Genomic DNA, 24,022 nt, shown 5'->3' on the forward strand with positions numbered 1-24,022 from the left:
CCTGCCAGGCTGCTCAAGGGTCGGGCAAGAGGGTGAGGGGGCCTCTAGGTTTCTAAGACCATTCAATGGGGACAGATTTCTAGGTGGCAGGAGATGTCCTTGAGGCCTTGTGGTGTGACTGGTCTCCCCCTGGGCAGCATTGGGGCTCCTAAAGGGAGCCCTGTGACCTTCCTCTGCAGCTTCTGGAGGCAGGTGGCAGGTATGTTTCTCCCAGGAAAGGAGCAGGGTCCAGGGTCCACTGCAAAGCAGGAAGCCTGTGTGATCCTTGACCAGGGTCCCGCCCCACAGGGGGCCAGCTTTGCCAGGATGAGGCACTATGGCTGCTGCCAGGGCCGGGTGCCAACGCTGACTACCTTTCCCCAGAGGAAAGCAGGAGGTGATGTCCAGGCTGCAACAGGGGAAGTTAAAGTTCAGAACATGGACTTTGGTGTGACCGCCAAGTAATAAACATGACAAGCAACATGCTGGTTGTAGACAGTGTTTAGGAAACGAAAGAAGAAAAAAATGGTTTTTTGGGGCCCGGAGAGATAGCACAGCGGCGTTTGCCTTGCAAGCAGCCGATCCAGGACCAAAGGTGTTTGGTTCGAATCCCGGTGTCCCATATGGTCCCCCGTGTCTGCCAGGAGCTATTTCTGAGCAGACAGCCAGGAGTAACCCCTGAGCACCACCGGGTGTGGCCCCCCCCAAAAAATGTTTTTTGGTTTTTCGGCCACACCCAGTGGTTCTCTGGGGTTCTTCCTGGCTCTGCGCTCAGAAATTGCTCCTGGCAGGCCCGGGGGACCATATAGGATGCTGGGATTCCAACCTGGGTCTGGCCCTGGTCAGCCATGTGCAAGGCAAAGGCTCTACCACTGTGCTATCTCAACCCCCTAAGAAAAAAATTCACACATGCCCCCACATGCCGCCCACCTGGACATCCTGCATCTCATAACCCCTGGTGTACCTGCCACCCTCCTGAGCCCTGCACATGCTTGGGCGGCCCTGAGGAATACCGCTGTCTTTCCATCCATCCAAACCTGTTCTTAGCCACCCACATCTGCAGGTTTCTCTCCCTCAGAACTGTTGACACAACATGCAAAAGATATTGCAGAGTGTAAGTGATGGGCTTCTTCTTCCTCTTCTGTGGAGAAATGTTATGTAAAAGGAGAGAAAGGAATTAAGAGAGAGAGAGAAAGAGAGAGAACGAGAGAGAGAAAGAGAGAAAGAAAGAGAGAGAGAGAGCAGTCTTCCTCAGAGAAGAGGAGAGAGAAAAGAGATGTCACAGGAGAGAGAACACAGGCTTTCCCAGAGAGGAGAGGTGAGAAAGGAAGGGCTGACTCCCAGGACAGAGAAGCCAAGTGGGCAGGTCCAGATTAAGGCCTGATACAAAAGCACAAGCAAATGATAAGAGAGATGGTATGGCAGGTGGAGCACTTGCCTTGCACAAGTCTGACCCAGATCCAAGCTCCAGCTTCCATGTGGTCCCTTGAGTCCCACCCAGGAGCTCAGTCCCAAGCCAGGCTGGATGTGTCCCTAAAACCAAAGCAGCTGCACAGAATGGGGTCTCCGTGGGTGGCAGACTCTTTGTAAAAACCAGGGTCCCCTGGGTCCAAAATAGGGGCCTAAGACGATTCCAAGCTCGAATAAAGTAGTTTCCTTGAAACAGGTTAAAAGTTTAGATACTTTTCCACTCTAAGCTAAGGCAAAGGAAGTTAACTCAAAAATAAAAGCACAAAATGTACCCTCCAAAAAAAAAAAAAAAAAAAAAAGCAGGGATGTCAAAACCCTATTCTATTAAAATTAAAAAAGTAAACGGGTCCAAACTGTTTCACCCGTAAGGCCCCCGCTTAACAACCAAAGTTAAGCCAAATAAGTCAAGAATAAATCAAAATATTTATTCTACAAAATAATAGGCTTTGTGTGCAAAATAATATAGTCCAAACATGTATATAATAAAAAAAACAGGCCCATTATATAAATGGTTAAAAAAAATAAACTGCTTATATTAACCAATAAAAATGCTTAAGTTATTAAAGCTTATAAGGCCCTATATAAACTGCTTAAAATTTTAACTTGAGTCCTTGACAAAACTTCCTTGGTTAAATAAAACTTGGGTCTTGGGTTGGGAATATAGGTGTTGCCTGGCGGGGGGGGGGGGGGGGGGGGGAGAGGGAGAGAGAGCAGAGGCAGAAAGGGTGCTTGGAGGGCAGCAAAAAGAGGCTGCAAAAAATCTTAGCTGAGAAGCCATTTGGAGAAAGGCACATGGCGGTTAGGGCCTTGAAATAAAACTGGATGTCTCCTGAACTTCAACTGACTGCCTGAGGATCATTTCTCCACCATTATCCTGCAACCTTCAGACCTGCCGTCCTAAAAGTCTACAGGCACTGGGCCCCTCCAAGAAAGGCCTCACCCCCCATCCTAGGACTCTATATTTTATATTTAAATAACACTCAGCTAGCCAAATAAACCCCGTTCTGCATGATACATTATCAAAGGTGGTCTTTAATTCTCAGCGCCAACTCAGGTATCAACTCGAATCCTTACATGTTGACTCATGGATAGGCCACTTTCCTTTCCAGACTCTCCAGACAAGGCTGCCTTTCCACCACCCTCCGAGGGGAGCGTTCTGTCCACTCTCCAGGGGCAGCTTCCGGGCACCCAGGTCCTCACCACCCTCTGAGGCTGCTGCTTCTGTGCTGTGGGCCAGGGGCCTCGAGAGGAGGGAATACCACAGAGGCAGGAAGAAAGGAGTCAGAGTCCAGGGCAAACGGTCCCTTGCTAGGGGACTGTTTGGGGCTAAGACTGGGAAGGGGGATGTGTGGATGTGTGACCACACAGGAGGCCAGAGCCTGGTGGCCTTGCGAGTCTGGAGGTTGCCTCACTTCACTCTGGCTGACCTCTGACAAAGCCCTGAAGCCTCTGGCCTCTGCTAGAACTCCTGGACTCCCCCAGCATCCTTCACCTCCTTCCTAAGAAAAGCAGTTGTAGGCCCCGTCTCCTCGCTGGGGGACAGAGCCTTGACCAGCTTGTAGGCCTCACTTTCCTTTCCCTACTGGCTGGAAAGTGTGATAGCTGGAGCTGGGTAGCCATTTTGGGCCGAAGGGTGGGACCATGTGCTTTTTGAGGTGGGAGGGCCACAGGCCAACCCCCTTCCTGAACATTGATCTCTAGCTCCACTCAGGGAGAATGTGCACACACAGACACACACACACACACACAGAGAGACACAAACAGACACACACACTGCTCTCCCATGACACGCTCTGGGTCTCCTTGGTCCCATCCTCATCCTGAGCCTCTTTGGGACCTTCCTTTGAGCTGCATAGCTCCGTGCTATCAGCTCTCCTCCCCATCTCTCAACCCCTGATTTAGTTCAGGTCTAGCACAGTCACAGCCAGTCACAGAGTCCCCAGTCAGAAGTGGGGAGCATATATTGTCCCCACAGACATCAGAGCTGACCAGTGTCAGACCCAGTTCTGATCAGTCAGGGTTGCAAGTTGCTTCAGAAGGCTGCAACCCGTGATGTGTGATGCTCTGCTCCCTGTTCTGTGACTCTAAGTTGCTCTCTTCCTGTGACACTATGGTACTTCCTGTCCTGTGAACTGGGTACTCCCCTCCAATGGCACAGTAGTGCTCCCTCTCCTATGCCACTGTGAGTACTCTCACCCAGTGACTCTACGATGCTCCCTCTCCATGACACTGCAGTGCTCCCAGTCCTGTGACTCTATGGTGCTCCCTCTCCTGTGACACTGTGGGTCCTCTCAGTCCTGTGGTTCTGTGGTGCTTCTTGCCCCCCAGACCTACTTCCCTGTTCTATGGGACTGTGCTCCTGCACCCCTGCAGAGCTCCGTCCTGCATCCTTGCTCCTACTGGCTGTCCCCCATGGGACACTCAAGTCACTCTTGGTGACAGAGTCCCGGGCTGGGCCCTGTGGTCTCAGCAGTCAGCAGGGCTGTGTTCTCAGCCTTGGTCCACGCAGCTGCGCCAGCCCAGGACCCAGGACCCCGAGGACAGAGGCCCTAGCTGGGGTGCCCAAACCCAGGCTAGGTGGAGGGGCGTCCCGGAATCTGCCCTTCTCCTCCCAGAGAACCTGGAGGCGAGCCCTGGGCCCCACCCACGGAGCCGGGCTGCCAGTCTTGCAGGTGAGCGCCGTGAGGTCAGGGCAGGGGCGGTGCCACCTGGACCCAGCCCTGGGACCCGGGACTGCCTGGCTGGCCGGGAGCTGGCACCTGGGGGCGGGAGGCGGGACGGGGGCCGGGCGGGGCGGCCCACGCGGAAGTCAGGTAGGAAGCACCGGCTGCACCTGCAGCCCAGGACCCACGCTGACTCGCGGCAGAATGCAGGTAAGGGGAGGCAGCCCAGGCACCCACCCTCCCACCAGAGTTCCAAAGCCGGGGCACTCAGGAGCACGTGGGCTGGCAGGCAGAGGCAGAGGCAGAGGCATAGGCGCTCACCCCAGGGCCACCCACGAGGCCCACACACGGAGCCTACACCTACAGCTGCCGTGGACAGGGCTGAGGCCTCAGGGTACCACCGAGGGCTGCCCCTTCTGGTCTGGGGCCTGGGGCCTGGGGGAGGACATGCTGCCCCCTCTAAAGCACAGGGGCTGGTGCCAAGCAGTCAGAGAGGGATCCATGAGAGAGAGAAAGAGAAAGAGCATGAAAGAGTGAGTGTGAGAGTGAATGAGAGAAGGAATGAATGAATGAGTGCGAGAGAAGGAATGAATGAGAGAGGGAGCAGAAGAGAGTGAATGAGTGACAGAGTATAGTGAGAGAGTGAATGGATGAGAGTAAGTGTGATCAAGTATGAGACAGTGAGAGTGAATGAGTGAGAGAGAGAGAGAGAGAGAGAGAGAGAGAGAGAGAGAGAGAGAGAGAGAGAGAGAGAGAGTCCCTGGGAGAACTAACTACTGAGTTCTGGGTGGTGCTCAGTGCTGAGTCTCTGAGAGCACAAATTACTGAGTCCTGGGTGGTGCTAAGTGCTCAGTCCCTGAGAGCACTAACCACAAAGACCCTGGACACCAGTAGCGCATTGGCCCTCAGCCCCCTTTCTTTGCCTCCTGTGGAGCTTCAGGCTCCACATCCTGCTCACTGCTCCCCACAATACCCCCCAGTCCTTGCACCTGGAATCTGGCGGGGGTGGGGACAGAGAGACACAAGGAGCCTGGGGGCAGGGCAGGGTCTCTGTGAAAGGCACCTTGGGTGGATGGGGGGGGCAGAGCAATAGCCTCGGGATCCAGGAGGGGCTGAGTCCAGGTTGGAGAAGGGCAGGAGCCTCAGGGCAGGAGCGAGGCTGGGAGAATGTCACCATTTACAGCTGGGCTCAAGGCCTCTTTGGTGGGACATGAAGCAATTCCAGTGGCTGGGCCTGGGGCAAGGGGCATTTTTGGCCCTGAATCTCTGGAAACTTTCTCCCAAGACACCAGGGTCCTTGAGCTTAGGGGTATTGGGGGTTCCTATGGACATGTGGTCTGGGGGTGGATGGAGAGCAGGGAACAGAGAGCACCCCTCTGTACCAGGGTATTCTGGGGTTCCATATAACTTGGATGTGGGATCAGGATGCTCACAGCATCCCAGAGATGGGACATATGGACGGGCCTCACCTGGGCAACCTGGTCCCTGGAGCTCTCAGAGGGTGAGTCTGACACAGGGAACTGGCACTGTCCAGAAAAGGAACCATCCCAGACAACAGAAGGTGGATGGATAGATAAATGGACAGATAAATGGATGGATGGACAGATGGATGGGTGGATGAATGAATAGATAGATGTGAATGGACTGATGTACAGATGAATGGATGCATGGACAGATAGACAGATGGATAGATGGATGACATGGATGGATTCATAGGCAGAGAGAGGCATGGGTAGACAGTCTGATGGATGGATGAACAGTGAGTGAATGGATGAATGGACAAAGGGGTAGGCCAATGGACTGATGGACAGATGGATGATGTATGGCTGGAAAAATAGACAGATGGATAGAGTTGGATAAAGATGAATGGATGGATGGAGAGATGGACGGTGAATAAATAGATGGTTGCAGATGGATGAACAGATGGATGAATAGATGAACAGATGAATGACAGGCAAATGGATGATGTAGATAGATGGATTGATGGATGGATAGACAACAATGGATGCAGACACATGGACAAATGAATGGATGGATGACTGACAGTTGGATGAATATAGGTGGATAGATGATGGATGAATGGATGGATGAACAGAGAGATGGACGGACAGATGGATGGTATATGGCTGGATAAATGGATGGATGGACAGTTAGATGGAGATGAATGGATGAATGGACAGATGACAGATGGATGAATGGACAGAAAATCAGCTGAACCCCGAGGCCTGGAGTGCTGGTCTGCTCCAGGCCATATTCCTGCCTGGCAACTGTCCATTGTTCATCTGAGAGGAGCAGAGACGCCTCAGTGCAGCATTGTCCTCCTGGGGAAACTCGCCTGTCCCAGACCTGAATCAAGGTGGGTCAGTGTCGGGCAGACTCTCGGGTATCTTGTCCCCTCACCGGTCCAGACCAGGCCAGCCCAAGAGAGGTCAAACAGGCTTGCACACTAGCCCACGGAGGGGTGGGGAGATAGGGTCTCGAGCCAGGCACTACGCTGAGGGTGTCTGCCCTAAAACGGGCACCGGTGTGTGATCTCTGGATCCAGCCTCTATCAGTGCCCTCCCAGCCTCTGTCCTTGGAAGATTTCGCCTGGCCCCTGTGCCACAGCCCTGGCAGACCTGGAGGTTTCCTGTCAGCCTTGAGGGGGTGTAGTTGTGGGCATCCTCCTCCAGGGTCTTTGCCACCCTGCTGGGGACAGGATCACGGCCTCGGCACAGGCTGGAGTTTCAGGTATGGAGCCACACCTGACCAGGTGTCCGTGGGCTGTGGGTGTGGAGGGAGTGCCCGAGAAGGCCTGGGAAATGGGGCAGCGCCACCCACTGCCTTCTGGCCTGACTGGACTCCATGTGTCCAGGGCCATGATTAGACTGGGACAGTCACCTCTGGACATGTGGGGCTGAAGTGCGGGCTCAGGAAGCCGACATGATGTGACAAGAGTCTGGCCTTCACAGCTGTGACATCCCCACGAGCTGCAGTCACGGGGCTGGAGCCTCACCAGGCATCCCTGTGGCTCGCCTGAGCGGCTCTGGGGAGACGAGCTGGAACAGGCTGAGGAATGTAGTTGTGAGGGAGGGTGGGTGGGAGACGCCAGCAGGGCCGCGACCACGTGTAGGCAGAGGTGGGCAGTGGGGCACCCTGAGGCCTTGGGGAGGGCCAACCTGGAAAATAAGAGGGGCAACAGGACGCTGCCATGGGAAGCCCCGGAGAACCCCCAGCCTCTGGAGCCCACAGCTGTGTCCTCCCCAGGGTGCTGCCTGTAGGAACTTTGACTCCTGGCTGGCATGAGCTCACCTGGACCCAGAGGGGGACACACAGCTCTAGCACTGGCAGCCCACAGACAGCCTCCTCCAGACCAGAGCCTGGGCTCCCCCACATCCAGGGGATTTCCTGAAAGCAATAGTCCCCCATGCCTTCCCCTTCCTTCAGTTATTGGTACCCCCAGGACAGAGGCTTGGGAGTAACTATCTCAGCCCCGAAGTCTGTCTGTTTCCAGAACCAATAAAAACCCAAGGATACCACTGCCCAAGTGGAACTCTGTCCAAGGGCCCATAATCCACCGAGCACTCATTTCTTTACTGAGGGACACACCTGGTTGTCCTCAGGGTTTACTCCTGGCTCTGCACTCAGGGGTCCATCCTGGGAGGACTCAGGGGACCACCTGAGGTTCTGGGGAGCAAACCTGAGTGAGCAGGGTGCAAGGCAAGTGTCCTACCTCCTGTGCTATCTCTCCAGCCCCAAGAACAGACCTGTTGTGTTAATCAAATGAATAAAAGTCCTGGATTGGGCTGGCTGATGGTGGATGGATGGTGAGGCCTTTCTCGGCCAGCCCGGCGCCTGCAGCTTCTTTGGCCTGGGGGGTCTGAGGGGTCAGGATAACTGCGAGGAAATGATCCACAGTCAGTAGAAGTCAGGAGACACGAAGCTTTATTATACAGCTCTAGCCCCCAAGTGTGGTTTCTAAGCTAAACAGTCTCTCTGCATCCAACCATCTCTCATCTCCCTGTCCTGCTTCCTCCAGAGGCTTCTTGCTGAATCTCTTGCTGAATCTCTCCTTCACCCCCCCAGGCCTTAATTACCACCCACGGCCCCCTCCCAGCAGTGGGAAGGTCTCACTCTCCAGGTGAGCTAGGCAGAAAGTTGTGGGGAGAGGTAACACTGACCATCTTTTTGGTTTGTTTTTGTGCCACACCCAGCAGCACGCATGGGTTACTCCTGACTCTGTACTCAGGCATCACTCCTGGCAGGCTCAAGAGGGCCATATGGGATGCTGGGGATAGAACCCGGGTCCATCCCGGTCGACTGCGTGCAAGGCAAAGGCTCTACCACTGTGCTACCACTTTGAACAATGCTACTCCAAGAACAGACCATACCACTTTGAACAGTGTTACCCCAAGAACAGACCATCCTTAGGGCACAACACCACCCCACCCACGGGGGTGGGGGTGGGTCAAAGGCAGCCAGCCACCAGCTTTTACCCTAACTCCATCTGTCTATCGATGAGCATGGAGAATTAAGTGAGGGGCCAGAGGGCCCAGATAAACTGTGCAGGGGTGAAGGCAGTTGCCTTGCAAGTTCTATCCCCAGCACTGCACCTGGTCCCCTGAACACCTCCAGTGCTCATTTCTCAGTGAAGAATAAGGTGTAACCCCTGAGCACCGCCAGGTGTGACCAAAAACTAGGAAAGAAAGAAAGGGGGGAAAAAGGGCTGGAGAGAGACCGCAGAAGTGAACACGCTTGCCTTACAGGTGGCAGTGTCACCCATAGGCCCAAGCTCTGCTGAGTTTAGGTCCTCACAAGAGTTAAAAAGTAGTGAGCTGGGCCCAGAGAGATAGCACAGCGGCGTTTTCCTTGCAAGCAGCCGATCCAGGACCAAAGGTGGTTGGTTGGAATCCCGGCGTCCCATAGGGTCCCCCGTGCCTACCAGCAGCTATTTCTGAGCAGACAGCCAGGAGTAATCCCTGAGCACCGCCGGGTGTGGCCCCCCCCCAAAAAAAAAAATGTAGTAAGCTGGGCTGAAGCGATAGCACAGAGGTAGGGCCTTTGCCTTGCAAGCAGCCGCCCCAAGATGAATCCGGGTTCGATAGGCATCCTGCCAGGAGCGATTTCTGAGTGCAGAGCCAGGTGTGGCCCAAAACCCAAAAATAAACAAACAAACAAAAAGTACTAAGCAAGACAAATAGACAGACAGTGCAGAGGTTCAGACACATGCCTAGCTGCAGCTGCAAACACAGCACTGGTTTGATTTGTCACCACATATGGTCCCTGAGATCATCAGGAGTGACTCCTGATCATGAAGTCTCATGCAGCCCCTGAGCACCCCCCAGGTGTGATCCTCAAGCAAAACAGACAAAACAGTGAGGGGTCCACTGGGCCCCACTGCCTCCTGGTGCAGTGCCAGGAACACTGGCGTCAACAGAGGCCCCTCTGGCCACGCGAACTTTCTGTCCAGCTCATGACAGATGCCACTGAGCCTTGGTGTCTTCTCCTGGGCCCTTCAGTCCCAGGAAATCCCTGATGGCCCAGACTGATGGGTGGCACTGTAGATTTAGGGGGTGACAACTGTCATGTGCTATACTGTTAGGGCCCACAGAAACCTGCTGTGTTTCTCAAAGCAGGGAATTCTATGTCAGGGGCAACCACCATGGTGCAGGGTCCCAACTCTCTGAAAGTAAGTAGATTTCCAGGGTGATTTCTTGTCTAAAGAGGGGCAGGGGGGGGCAAAAAAAATAGGGAACTCTGAGATGGCATGAATGTGGCCTTGATAGTGTTTTTTGTTGTTGTTGGTGGTGGTTTTTAGTTTGGAGCCACACCCAGAAGCTTTCAAGGGTTCCACCTGGCTCTGCACTCAGAAATCACTCTTGGCAGGCTTTGGGGACCAGATGGGATGGTAGGGGTTGAACCCAGGTTGGTCCCAGGTTGGCAGTGTGCAAGGCATATGCCCTACTGCTGTACTATCACTCTGGCCCTGACCTTGGTACTTTTGCAGACGCCTGCTTAAAGTCCTTTCCTGTCTCTATCCCTCACTGGAAGTTGACAGAATAGAGGACAGCATTGCCCACCCAGAAAGCTATGCCCCAGGGGTGGAGTCTTACTTCAGGATGCCATGCCCCCACCCCAGGGTGGAGTTGGCAATGTGGATTCTGCCCAGGTCTCATCCCTAAATTCAACCCCCAAGGGGTCTATCCTCCTGCCCCTCCACACGCTCCCTTGGAACTTTTATCAATCACTACCGTGTCTGGTTGGCTGGGTTGGTGCTAGCGTGTGGGGATGCCCAGTGGTCACTGCGGAGCCAAGTCCCTCCATGCCATGCCTGGGCACCTGTGAAGCCCCAGTTGGGTGTGGTCTCCCCAACCTGAGCTCTGTGGAGTCCAGCACAACCCTAGACCCAGACGGACGTACGTGCTGACAGCCTGAGTCTTTACCTGGTTTTCCGCCCAGCCGTGCCTGAGCCAGCAAACGCTATAGTGACAGCACACCTTCTCTTTCCACAGGAAGATGAGAGCATCCGGGTCCCGATGTTGTGCCGAGAAGAGAGTTTCCCACTAGTGGTGAGTCTACGCATACATGTGAACACAGGCTTGCACACACATCCCCCCACCCTGCCTCAAGCCCAGTTCTGGTCTTTCCCTTCCCAGAGCCCTGAGCCATGCGACTACATCCTGGTGGCTGACAGGAGCACCCAGAAGGATTCCAGGAAGTGGAAGAAACAGCAACAGTTTAAGAAGGAGCTGGAGGCGAAGGGCTTACGTGTGCAGGTATCTGGGGAGGAGGGCGGGGAGGATCTTGCAGAGGGGCCCGAGGTGGGCCTTGGGGTTAAGCTGTGAGAAGTGGCACTGAGGTGGGCTGTGGGGGCAAAAAATGCCACCCATGGGGGCCTGAGCAAGAGCACAGTGGGGAGGACATTTGCCTTGCACGTGGCCAGCCTAGGTCCGATCCCCGGCATCCCATAGGGTCCCCTGAGCACCAGCAGATGTAGTTCCTCAGCGCAGAGACAGGAGTCACCCCTGAGCACCAGGTGTGGCCCTCCAAAAGAAGTCAAGGGCCACCTCCCTGGCAGAGCTGAGGTGACCGTGGGGTTGTGCGGTGCCACTGCAGGTGTTGGAGGACGAGGACAAGGTTTTCTACAGCGTTCGTGCGAATGACAGCATCTTCGAGAAGTACCAAATGCTCCTCATGGAACCCGACGGAGCCGCCCACACGGCAGAACCGGCCAGCCCAGACTCTGTGTCTGTCACCACCCGGTGAGACAGCGGCCTGCAGTGGACCAGGGGCCCCAATCACATTGGGGCAGACTGGAGGAGAGGGGTTCAGATGTTCCCCCATACCAATGTCTCTCCCCCTCGCCTTGTACCTAACAGGCCTAAGCCTTCATACACACACACACACACACACACACACACACACACACACACACACACTGGGTAATGAGATGAGGATATGCACCAATCCAGGGAGCTGGCAAACGGTTTTGGGGGTGCTGGGTCTGGACATGAGTCCTGGGAGGGGAGAGGCAGCTGGAGAGACCCGTCTGGACCTGATGGAGACTGGCTTCTGGGCTGTAGACCAGCAGGGCCCCAGATGTAGACCATCCTGAGTTCTTTTTCAGAATCCGCATCGTTAACTTCATCCTGAAAAGCAAGATGTCTGATGGTGGTAAGGACGGGTGGGGACTGAGGTGGCAGAAAGCAGGAGGGGACAGAGGGGACAGGCCAGGAGTGTCCCAGCAGCCTCCATGAGGAGGCAGAGGCAAGGAGGGGGTGTGGGTCAGGGTCTTCCTCGCCCTGCCACCCTTGCCTGAGACCCTGTGACACCCAGAAACATTTGAGACACTGACGAAGGCCGGGATCTTTGAGACCAGATTTCCCCTGCACAAGGTGAGGCTGACAGGGAGGGACAGAGAGGGGCCCTGAGGGTGGGACCTGAGGCTGGAGGCCTCATCCTTGACCCCACCGTGGTGTCTTGCAGAAGACAAAACTCAAGGACTCCTGGGCCCAGTGGAAGAAAATGCTCCAGATGCAGCCCACCGATGACATCAGGTACCAGTGCTCAATGCCAGCCACCTGTGCCCTGGACAGGCTTATGTGCTCAGACACACCTGTGAGCTGACATGCCTGTGAGTTGAGACACCTGTGATCGAAACACATCAGTGCTCAGAACACACCTGTGGGCGCAGACACATCTGTGTTTGGGACACACTTGTGCCCAGTACACAACTTTGAGCTAAGACACCTGTGAGCTCAGACACACCTGTGCCCAGTACACACCTGCGAGCTGAGACACCTGTGCTGTCAACACACTTGTGAGCTCAGATGCACAGTACATACCTGTGAGCTAAGACACCTGTGCTCAGGACATATCAGTGAACTATGACTCAACTATAAGCTCAGACACACCTGTGAGCAGAAACAACACCTGTGCTCCAGGCACATGTGCTGGGGCATACCTGTGAGTTAAGACGCCTGTGTTCTAGGCATACCTCTGTGCCCCAAATACACCTGCACCCCAATAAACAGACACGCGTGTGCTCCCCTCTTGTCCCCACCTGTGGCTTATGTGGTTGTTTCCCAGGGACTACTTTGGCGAGAAGGTGGCCTTGTACTTCACCTGGCTCGGCTGGTATACCAGGATGCTGCTGCCTGCCGCCCTCACGGGCCTCGCCGTCTTCCTCTTTGGCTTCGTGCACTTCGAAGCCAGTCAGATCAGGTGGGTCCAGGCAGGGAGGGGAGGTTGGGGGAGCCCTTGGGGTCCGGAGCAGCCTCGAGCCTGTGCCTGCCCCCAGCAAGGAAGTCTGTGAGGCCCACGAGATCTACATGTGCCCTCTTGGGGACCACAACCGTAGTTACCAGCGGCTCTCGGACACCTGCACCTTCGCCAAGGTCTGTCCCTCTCCCTGGGCTCCTCTAACCTGCCCTCTCCTGGGGGAGCCCTGGCCAATCATGCCCCACATGCCCCTCCGCATTTCTCTCCCCCAGCTCACACACCTCTTTGACAACGAGGGCACCGTGTTTTTTGCCTTCTTTATGGCCCTGTGGGGTGAGTTGTGGGGCTTTTCCTACCCCATGCCCTGGGCTCCGGCACCCCCTGGGCGCCCCAACACACAGCCCCTGTCTTCGTCCTGGCTGCAGCCACTGTGTTTCTGGAGGTCTGGAAGCGGAAGCGGGCTCGAGTGATTCTGCACTGGAACCTTTATGGCTGGGACGAGGACCAGGTGAGGACCAGACTGCCACCTGTCCGCAGAGGGGGCAGCTGGGGCGGGGAAACTTGCCACGTAAGGCCTGTCATATGCAAGGCATGTGCCCATGTATGAGGCATGTGTCTTATGAGGCGTATGCCTATAGATGAGGCACATGTCCATGTATAATGAGTGTGCCTATTATGTGGTGTTTGCCTATGTAGGAGGCCTGTGTCATGTAGGAGGTATGTGCTACGTAGGATGCAAGTCCTCTCCCATTGAGTCATTTACCCATGTCTGAGTGTGTCCTGTGAGGCATGTGCCAATGTATGAGGCATGTTTCCATGTGAAGTATGTGCCTTGTATGATGTATGTACCCCACTGAGGCATGTACCTATGTCTGGGGTATGTACCCTGTGTTGAGGCATGTGCCTATGTCTGTGGCATGTACCCCATATCATAAGCATATATCCTGTGCCTGAGCATGTGACCATGTATGTGATGTGTGTGCTGTACACAGGGCATGTACCCCATGTGTGAGGAATATGTCATGTATAATGCCTGTGACCTGTGACGCATGTGTCCATGTCTGAGTCTACCTGCTGCCCTGCAGGAGGAAATCGCACTGGAGCTCATCAACTGCCCCAACTATGAGCTGAGGAAACACCGACACTCATTCCTGCGCAACTCCATCATCCTGCTGGTGGTTGTGTTCATGGTATGGTGGCTCCGTCATCCTGCTGCTGGCAATGCTCATGGTACTGGGGACTCAGTCATCCTGCTGCTGGCCCTGTTTGTGGTACGGGGGGCTCCATCATCTGCTGCTGGTCCTGCTCATGGTATAGGGAGGCTCGGTCATTTTGCTGCTGCTGCCCCTGCTCATGGTACTGCAGACTCATTCATCCTGCTGCTGGCCCTACTCATGGTACTGGACACTCAGTTATCCTGCTGCTGGCTATGCTCGTGGTACTGAGGACTCAGTCATTTTGCTGCCGGCTTTGCTCATAGTATGGGAGTTCCATCATCTTGCTGCTGCCCCTGCTCGAGTCAGGGTGGGGTCAGCCTCCTGAGGCCCTGTGTCCACCATGCCGGCAGATCTGCATCTTGATTGGCATGGCCCACATCCTGGTGGTCTACCGAGTCATGGCTGCCGCCGCCTTTGGGTACTTGGCTTTGTCTTTCCTGGAGAACCAGGTGACCACAGCTGTGGTGGTGACCGGGGCCGTGGTGCACTACATGATGATCATCATCATGACAAAGGTGTGAGGGGGTCGTGGGGTGTGGGGAGAGGGGTGCTGTGCCCCTCCTGCCCCTGCTGAGCCCCCAACCATCTGCCCACAGGTCAATAAGTGTGTAGCCCTGAAACTCTGTAAGCTAGGTAAGTGGCAGGGAGGTTCCAGTTGGGGGAGTTTGGGGCCAAGCTGGCCCTGGGGACAGATGAGACAGACGTGGGCTGGCAGGGCTTAGACCAGTCAGGAGGCAGCCGACTCGCGCGCCTGTGTTTACAGAGGAGCCCAGGACCTACTCAGAGCATGAGAGCAAGTTCACCGTCAAGTTCTTCACGCTGCAGTTCTTCGCCCACTTCTCCTCCCTCATCTACATCGCCTTCATTCTGGGCAGGTGAGGGCCACACGGGAAGGTAACTCCTGCTCTCCGAAACTTGGCAGGAAACTTGTGTGAGAACAAAAGAAGCAGAGAAGGGCATGGAGGTAGAGAATATGAACTGGGTATGAACAGCCAGATAGAAAAGCTGGTGTGGGGGCCAGAGCAATAGCATGGCGGGGAGGGCGTTTGCCTTGCATGTGGCCAACCTGGGTTCAATCCTCGGCATTCCATAAGGTCTCTTGAGCCCACCAGGAGTGATTCAGAGCACAGGGCCAGGAGTAACCCCTATGCACCACAGGGTATGCCCCCAAACAAAAACAAACAAACCATAAAGCGGCCATCTGCTGTCCTGGAGCATCCCCCATCCAAGCCATGATTCGCTTTCCCCTGAATATCCCCTTCCTACAGCCTCGGCCCAGAGTCTCCTTTGGATGGGGATCAGGACTGGTCAGTCGCTTCCTCCAGGGCCCTGTTAGTGCATGCATTGGGCACATGCTCATGTGTATGGCAGAGGGTACACATGTGTGAGTATGAGTGTATGTGTGAGTACAAAAATGAGGAACACGTGTGTTCATGTATGGGGTACAGGCTGCATTATGTGTATGAATTCAGGCTGCATGTGTGTGCTTATACATATAGTACGGTTATGCCTCCATGTTTCTGTGTGATACACATGGGTACAGGCTGTGTGTGTGTGAGTGCGTGTGTACGAGGGAATCTGTGTGAGCTGCGTGTGTGGAGGCTGCATGGTTTAAGCCCTGCTTATGGGGTGTGCCCATCCCTTCCCCCACTTCCCCGACCCCCACCTGTCAGTGTTGCCCCCCCCCCCAAGCTCACTGACCTCCCTAGGATCAACGGTCACCCTGGGAAATCCGTGCGCCTGGCGGGAATGTGGAAGCTGGAAGAGGTCAGTCTCTCCAGGATGCCTTGGTTACCCCAGACTGCTCCAGGCACCTTTAGCCCTGAGCCTAACCTCTGCTCCCACCCAGCCTTACTCCTGACCTGTCACTTAGCCCCCATCTCCTCAGGGACTGGCCTGCCCCTCAGGTCCCCAAATTCAGCCCTTGAACAAGTACCTCTGCTATCCAGCCCCATGCTTGACCTCTGCCCCTTCCTGACTTCTATCGCCTCATCTGACCTCTGCCCCTGCCTGACCTCTGTCCCCTCGCCTGCCCCCTGCCTTCCCACAGTGTCACCTCAGCGGCTGCATGATGGACCTCTTCATGCAGATGGCCATCATCATGGGCCTGAAGCAGACACTCAGCAACTTCATGGAGTACATGAAGCCGTGAGGATTCTCTCCAGGGCTGCCCCACCTCCAGGCCCCAGTGCCCCCAGCCCGTCCCTGCAGCTCTGTCCCCTATCCCCCAGGCTTCTGTGCCTCAAGTGGCGTAAGTGGCGGCGTTCCTGGAGGGCCTCTGAGGACCGAAGCAAGAACCCTGTGCTGCAGGACTGGCGGAAAAACTTGGACCTGAACCCCGTCAACACCTTCAGCTTGTTCGACGAGTTCATGGAGATGAGTGAGTCCCATGGGGTGGAATGCAGGGGAGTGGGGAGCCAAGCGTGGCCACTGTAGCCTGGCCATTCCCCCTTGTCCAGTGATCCAGTACGGCTTCACCACCACCTTCGTGGCCGCCTTTCCTCTGGCCCCACTCCTGGCCTTCATCAGCAACCTGCTGGAGATCCGCCTGGACGCCATCAAGATGGTTCGGCTGCAGCGGCGCCTAGTGCCACGGAAGACCAAGGACATAGGTCAGGACCCACCGCACAGCCCAGCAAGAGGGTTCTACCCAGGGCTGGGGATTGGGGGCTCGCAAAGGGACAGTCCACCTGAGCCCTTTTGTCCCCAGGGACAGGGACAAGGCCTGGGTGGGCTCTGAGTCCCTGCAAGAGGCTAGGCACTGGAGGACCCTTCCTGGGCCCCTCGCTCAGTGCCAGACCCTGCAACCCCTTGGGTGAAGCTGAGATCAGCAGGGCCTGAGTGGACCAGGGCCAGAGCAGGAGGCCTGGCTGAAGGGAGTTGGGGGAAGGATAGAGTGTAAGGCAGCCTCAAACCTGGCCTGTGGTGAGGTCGTCAGGAAGTGGCAGTGACCCAGAGCAGCCTGTTCCCCTCCTGTGACCAAAAGCACATGAGCTGTGAGATGGTCACGGCCCACCTGCCCATGGCTTGGGGCCTAACCCTAGACAGTGGGTGGTGGCCTGCCTGTGTGTGGGTGGGGAATTCCGAGTCCCTGCTGCCTTCCTGCATGCCCCAACGGTACTCACACTGCTTCCAGGGACGTGGCTGCAGGTGCTGGAGATCATCGGGGTGCTGGCTGTTATTGCCAACGGCATGGTCATTGCCTTCACGTCCGAGTTCATTCCCCGCATGGTATACAAGTACCACTACGGCCCGTGTGGGCAGAGGGCGGTGCCTGGAGTCGAGTAAGGGGGACACGATGCTTGGTGGGAGGGAAAACCTCAATGGGGAGGCCCCAAGTTGGGGAGATGCCTTGCACGCTGCAGGAGTGGGGGGGGGGGTCTCTGTTCCTGGCATAACCTGCACGTTGTGGACCCTCCGTGCTGACTTGGCCCCTCTGTTCCATGAAGCTGTCTCACAGGTTACACCAACTACAGCCTGTCCGTGTTCTACACCAAGGACTTTCCTGATGCCAGTAGCATCCAGGGACCCCAGAACGTGACTGAATGCAGGTCTGAACCCCCAGTGGGTCGTGGCTCACTCTCCACACCCCTCAGCCCAAACCTCACAGCCTCTGCCTTCCCAGGTACCGGGACTACCGCAATCCCACGGACTACAGCCTCTCGGAGCAGTTCTGGGTGCTGCTGGCCATCAGGCTGGGCTTCCTCATCCTCTTCGAGGTTGGTGGCAGGAGGAGGGGGGCTGATCTGAGCCCCTCATTCTTGCTCTCACCCCTACCCTTGCCCTTACCCTCTGGCCTTGCCTCCAGCACGTGGCTCTGTGCATCAAACTAGTGGCAGCCTGGTTTGTCCCTGACGTGCCGCAGTCGGTGAAGAACAGTGTTTTGGATGACAAGTACAAGAAGCTGCGAAATCGGATTTCTGGGGGGCGGTCTAGGCCCAGGACTCCCTCATCCCCTGCACCCAGCCAGGTCCTCAAGATCACCTCGGTGTAGGGGGACCCTCGCTGCTGGAGGCATAGACCCAACCCTCCCTCCCCAGACTGTGGGGTTGGCAGAGGGGTAGGGGAGTCAGTGTGTGGTTTCCAGGGCACTCTGTCCTCTAGTACCTCTGGAAGAACATGGGGGCCTAGGGCAGGGGCTGATCAAGGGTACTTGTAACCTCGGGACCCCCTTCCCCGACGCTGAGGGCCTGCTGGGTGCTCCTCCCCCTGCGGAATTGCTGGAATAAAGGAAATGTGGTGCTGACTTCTAGGTCGTCTGGGTCAACCTCAACCGAGGGAGGCTGGGCAAAGGTCAGGCCGGTGTGCTAGCTCACTCCCTCAGAGAAGTTCTCTAATCTTCCTGCAATGAGGGGCATGAGGAGGAGGAGGAAAAGGAAGAGAAGGAGTGTTACACCTGGCTTGACTTGTCGGGGGTTCCTGGGCTGACCCTGCTCAGCAGCACCTCGTAGTGACTGGTCCCGGTCCCTGCGTCGCCAAACTATGAACGACAGATGGAGGCATCCTCAGGCTACCTACCTTCATGTAGGATGAGCCACGAAGAGGATCTTGAACAGTTCACATGCCAATGGTGCCGCCTGAGTGCCACTTCCTATGCAGTGGGCAGTCTGCAGCAAGTTCAGCTGGGTTGATTCATATAGATCTTACAAACCTATACCAGGTCAGTACTATAAGCACCAGCATGACCACTGCAGCAGTACTGGCATCAACTTCTTCCCAGGAAAAAAATGGCATATACAAGAAGGAAGGGCTAAATATAATATGAACAGACATTACGTATAATACGGACAAACATTAAACATAGAGGTGGCCACCACACACACACACACACTCACGCATAGATGGACAAAAGGATCGATTCATAGAAAAACTGACTCAAGTAGAATGAGTCAAAGTGCTTCAAAATATAAAGTCGGAGGGGCAGAGAGATAGCATGGAGGTAAAGCGTTTATTTACCTTGCATGCATGAGGTTGGTGGTTCAAATCTCGGCATCCCATATGATCCCCCGAGCCTGCCAGGAGCGATTTCTAAGTAACCCCTGAGTGCTGCCAGTGTGACCTCCCTCCCAAAAAAATTTTATATATAAAGCTGGCATGTCAGGTGAAAAGGATTTCTACTTCCTTGGAGTAATCAAGATTGATGAAAGGGAGCTTTGCTGGAAAAAGGCCTAATGGTTTAGATCATTCTTTTTAGAACATTCTATTTTTTTGGGGGGGCACACCTGTTTGACAATACTCAGGGGTTACTCCTGGCTATGCACTCAGAAATCGCCCCTGGCTTGGGGGGACCATATGGGACGCCGGGGGATCGAACCGCGGTCCATCCTACGCTAGTGCTTGCAAGGCAGACACCTTACCTCTAGCGCCACTTTCCCGGCCCCCAAAGAACATTCTTAAAACAATCATAATCTTTAAGACTAGAATACTAAGTGAGATGATGATGAGCACTGCAAAAGAGTCTGTGGCATTCAGATGTCTTATCCAAGGATCTCTGTGGAGAGGGATATTGTTATAGATCAAAGTCTGCTTGTTGTCCCACCATGACCTTCCAGGTGGGGGCGCTGTTGAGAGCAGGATAAAGAGTGGGGGAGCGAGGTGCTGGGAGTCAGTTGGAGCAGTTTACTGGCTGGCTCGAAGCTTTTTGGAGCTGGTGGTAGGCTGAGAGGGACTCTACATCCGAGCTGGTGGCTCCTTTTTGACGTTGCTCTCTGTGTGGATTATTTGCCGTGAATTTATATCACCAAGATCTTTGTCCCCTTCAAGGGCATAGGGGAATGAAAATCAATCTCCTATTCTGGGAGCTCTATGAGGAACAATAGCAGGCTATTAGAAGATATAGGCAGATAAAAGCAAATAAAAATGAATGATTTAAAATATTTGTGAAGGCATCACAATGAGCAACAGAAATTATCACTGTAATGTGAATCTAGGGTATCCAAATTATATCTCCATGGATCACTATTAACAGAAGCATTAAGATGATTATAAATATAAAAGAGTAGAAAGTAAGACACTGAAACATTCTATGGGGCCAGAGAGTTAGCACACAGTAGGGCATTTACCTTGTATGTAGCTTATCCAGAACAAACTGTGGTTCGAATCCTGGTATCCCATACAGTGCCCCATGCCTGCCAGGGAATATTTCCGAGCTCAGAGCCAGGCATAACCCCTGAGCACTGCTGAGTGTGAACCAAAAACCAAAAAAAAAAAAAAAAAAAAAAAAAAAAGACACTGAAACATTCTGGGCCACACCCGGCGGTGCTCAGGGGTTACTCCTGGCTGTCTGCTCAGAAATAGCTCCTGGCAGGCTAAATACATGGGAAACAGAAAGGGGCTTTTTCCCGCTAGGCTTGCAGTTCCACTTGTGTGGAGCGACTGGCTTGTGGGAGAACAGCTGTGTGGTGTGAGCTTCTTGCCTCTTATAACCTTCATATGTGTGTGGATTATTTACTACAGAGTCGTACATCTGGAACAGTAGTATCTCCTCTCCACTCCGGAGAGGGATATGGGATTTCCATTTCCCTTATGGGAGCTGTGGAACAACCAAACCCTACACCAACAATGTGGATTTACAGCAGTGCTTCTCAATTATTTTCTGTCATGCCCCCCTAGGAAGAAGAAAACACTTTCTGCACCCCCACACGACTGTAAATAGTATCTTTATTTAAAAAAAACTTTAACCTGAAAAACAAAAATATATAAAATAATTTGAGCTGATTTTTTTTTTTTTTTTTTTTTTTTTTTGGTTTTTGGGCCACACCCGGTGACGCTCAGGGGTTACTCCTGGCTATGCGCTCAGAAGTCGCTCCTGGCTTGGGGGACCATATGGGACGCCGGGGGATCGAACCGCGGTCCGTCTCCTAGGCTAGCGCAGGTAAGGCAGGCACTTTACCTCCAGCGCCACCGCCCGGCTGAGCTGATTTTTTAATCAGAGGTGATGTCTGGATTAATGGCTCCATGGGCACATCTTGCAATGTAGAGATTTTCGAAGCGGGGTTTGAAGCAGAACACAGCGACTCTCAGCTCCAGAGACATACAGAGACATAAACACGGGGCTTAGCTTGTTATGACAGTGTTTGTCGAGGTCAAACGCGCCCCCCTTTATGGAGCCTCGCGCCCCCCCTAGGGGGTGTGCCCCACTATTTGAGAACCACTGACTTACAGGCACACATTATATACACAGACACACATTATACATGAACAAATGCACACACAGACACACATTCACACAACTGTCCATGGATTCAGGACAAAGCCCTGTGGCCAGGAAGATAGCTCTGCCAGTCAGCGAGCATGGACCTGGCACCAATGTCCTGAGCATGGGCATAGCAGACAAGCAGATAAACAATGCTTTCAGTAGCAGTGCTCACTGCCCCAGCCCAGGTCGGAGGTCCCACACACCTAGAGAGTCATGGTGGCGGCCATGTCCCAGGGAAAGTGCAGCTTCTGAGGTACGTTTGTCCCTTAACTCATCCTGTTTTTATTGTACACGTTTTCTGGTGGTGGCAGCAGCCACCAAGTGTTTTGAGCCACTTACTATGAGACAAAAAGAGACACAGAAGAAGAAAGAGAGAGCCCTGCCCTACCCTCGGTACCTACCTGCTTGGTTTGAAGTCCTGAAGAACCAGGGTGGCCAGCTGGACTGTCTGCCTGCCCCAAAGAGGCTCCAGAAGTCCATGGAAGTCCAGCAGGGTCAGAGATGAACCCACATATGACCACCTCCACCTTCCAGCTCATGCTGCTATGAGGGGTACAAAGGACACTGCTTACCCTCCTTTGGGGCTCACGGTCCTGACGTGAAGGTCTGGTAGACCCCAAGTCAGCTCCAGCTGCCTAAGGCTTCATGAGCAGCAAAGTCCTAGGACACTAGGCGGGAAGGGTCTGGAGGAAAGTTCAAGGAACCTGAAGAGTTGGCTCTCACCTGTCCACCCCTGGTGGCACCTGAACCCCCAGCTACTGGTTCCCAGACCTGCTTCCTGGCAGAGGGACTAGAGAGCAGAGAGATACAACCCTCACCTGAGGGGCATCACAGTGGTGGTATACATGAGGGTGGTTGTCCAGAGCAGGGAGATGAAGGTCAGAAGGCCCCAGATGAATGTCCGTTTCTATTTGGAGGAAAAGGTGACAGGTGTCAGGTCTGACCCCCCAAGACTGGATAACAGTGGTGTTCCAAAGCCCAGGTCACAGATGTGTGTCTCAGGGACCCCCAATTTCTCTCCCCACCTGGAAACCAGGTCCTGGGGCCTGAACTGGATGAAGTGGTCACTCTGAATTGCACAGCCTGGCAGGCCCATGGGCCCCACTGCCCCCAGCCTTCGATCCAGTGGCTGAAGGACAGGAAGCCGCTGGGAAATGGGAGTCACTCCAGCCTCCACAAGGACAGCTGCCCAACTAGATGTTCCAGGTCAGCAGTTATTTCTGCCCATGACCTGTGTGAGTCCCAAGCACACTCTCTAGCCTCAAAACAACCTGGACACTTGAGATTGGGGGCCACTCATGGACAGCTGTCTTCAGACTGCCCTGAACTTGGCGCCTGCAGCATCAGAGGGCCTGAGGGGGGCATTGAGCACTGGACCAGTGGGACTAGCAGTCCCCAATGCAGTTCCAAGGGTGGGGATTCTCCCCAATTATCTGTGCTCTCCTGGCTCTGTCCATTTCCCTGCAGCCTCCTAGTTGTGTCCCAGAAGGCAGGTTTCAGGATGCCCATGGAGGCTCTTCCGCCCAGCTGAGAAGGGCCTGGTCTCCCCAGGCTCAATGCCAACTTGTCTGAGGTGTTTACAAGCAGCATCCTGGGGTTCAACCTGACCAGTGCTGAGTGTGAGGTAAATGGAGGCTTTTGCTATAGTTTCCATTTGTATCTGTGTTCTCTCTGCCTGCCTTCTGTTAGGTTCTCAATAAATGAGAGGCAGAAAGGCTGAGGAGAGGGCTATCACCTTGGCTTGTGGTTCCATGTTGTGGAGTGATGGGCTTGTAGGTCAACAGCTAATTTGAGAGTTTTCTTGCCTGCTTAAACCTTCATATCTGTGTATGTTTATTGTGGAGTACTACAACCAGACCAACACCTTCTGTCCTCCCTGGGTAGGAGGCATGGGATTTGGCTTCCTTCCTTGGGGATAGTGGAACAACCAATCTGTCTCATTATAGCACATCTTCAATTCCCCCCCCCCCTACAAAATAGCAGGTGCTACTATGGTCACTGTTTTGGGCCCCCTTGTAATCGTCCACAATTTTTTCTTTTATATCCAGCATGACAAAGGGGTATCCAGGTTCAACTGTCATTACAGTGGGGTTACCCAAGGGGTGTGTCCAATTCCAATTGCCATACATCGATACTCACCCCTGAACTTGTCCCTGAACTGACACATTTCTGAACCAGTCCATGACCCTTCTCTACCCTTCAAAGCATTGGCCTTTCAGCTCTGTCTTTTCCAAACCACAACCCATTGAGTTCACTCATTCTACCCGTGAGCTAGTGTTTTGTTGTTTAGGTTGACTCTATGCTTGTTTTGAGGTGGCATACCCAAAGGTCTTGGAGTTACCACAGTGTCAAGGACCAAACCTGGGGTCAGCACATGCTAGATATGCTGATGGCTTCTAGGTGCCACTAAAGGCACCTGGCTGGAGTTTTGTGGTGCTTGTCTAGTTTCTGGACATGGAAGGCTGGACAATGTGGTCTGAGGGTATGAGATAGAGCACTATAAAGGAGCCTTCTTCCTCTTGTGGAAAGCTGAGGGGTTCTAGCAAAACCCACTTTCCAAACATGCCTGTCCCTTGAGATGTGGGGGAAGCACACACCTCCCCCATTGTCTCTGTCCCATGACAGGGACAGGAGCACTAGGGGGGAAACCCATGGTCTCAGGGACTCTGTAAGGGTGAGGCCTGGAGGGACAGGCCCTAGGCTCCAGCCCACGTCTCCCTCATGTTTCATGAGCAATTATTTTTTAATAATTGGAAAAAATAAAACACTAATAAAACACTCTTATTTGAAAATAA

At 54.2% G+C, this 24,022-nt stretch overlaps 1 protein-coding gene across 1 annotated transcript; it reads left to right on the forward strand.

Annotated features, from left to right (window-relative positions):
* Window positions 1–9,753: 9,753 nt before the first annotated feature.
* ANO9 (anoctamin 9) lies at window positions 9,754–18,023 on the forward strand. Its single transcript, XM_049780932.1, has 23 exons — window positions 9,754–9,780; window positions 10,604–10,660; window positions 10,748–10,867; window positions 11,208–11,353; window positions 11,719–11,765; window positions 11,928–11,986; window positions 12,078–12,148; window positions 12,681–12,815; window positions 12,892–12,988; window positions 13,085–13,145; window positions 13,238–13,320; window positions 13,898–14,002; window positions 14,380–14,544; window positions 14,626–14,662; window positions 14,793–14,904; window positions 15,739–15,796; window positions 16,080–16,177; window positions 16,261–16,409; window positions 16,489–16,641; window positions 17,166–17,313; window positions 17,479–17,580; window positions 17,655–17,748; window positions 17,838–18,023. The coding sequence occupies exons 1-23, from the start codon at window positions 9,754–9,756 to the stop codon at window positions 18,021–18,023; spliced, it is 2,310 nt and encodes a 769-aa protein (XP_049636889.1).
* The last annotated feature ends 5,999 nt before the right edge of the window (window positions 18,024–24,022 follow it).

This window comes from Suncus etruscus, chromosome 9, assembly GCF_024139225.1.
Source record: "Suncus etruscus isolate mSunEtr1 chromosome 9, mSunEtr1.pri.cur, whole genome shotgun sequence".
NCBI lineage: Eukaryota > Metazoa > Chordata > Mammalia > Eulipotyphla > Soricidae > Suncus > Suncus etruscus.

Coding starts and splice junctions, on each gene's coding strand:
- ANO9 (XM_049780932.1), top strand. CDS start 9,754: ATGGTGCAGGGTCCCAACTCTCTGAAA. Junction 16,642..17,165: donor ACGGAAGACCAAGGACATAG/GTCAGGACCCAC, acceptor CACTGCTTCCAG/GGACGTGGCTGCAGGTGCTG. Junction 17,314..17,478: donor AGGGCGGTGCCTGGAGTCGA/GTAAGGGGGACA, acceptor TGTTCCATGAAG/CTGTCTCACAGGTTACACCA.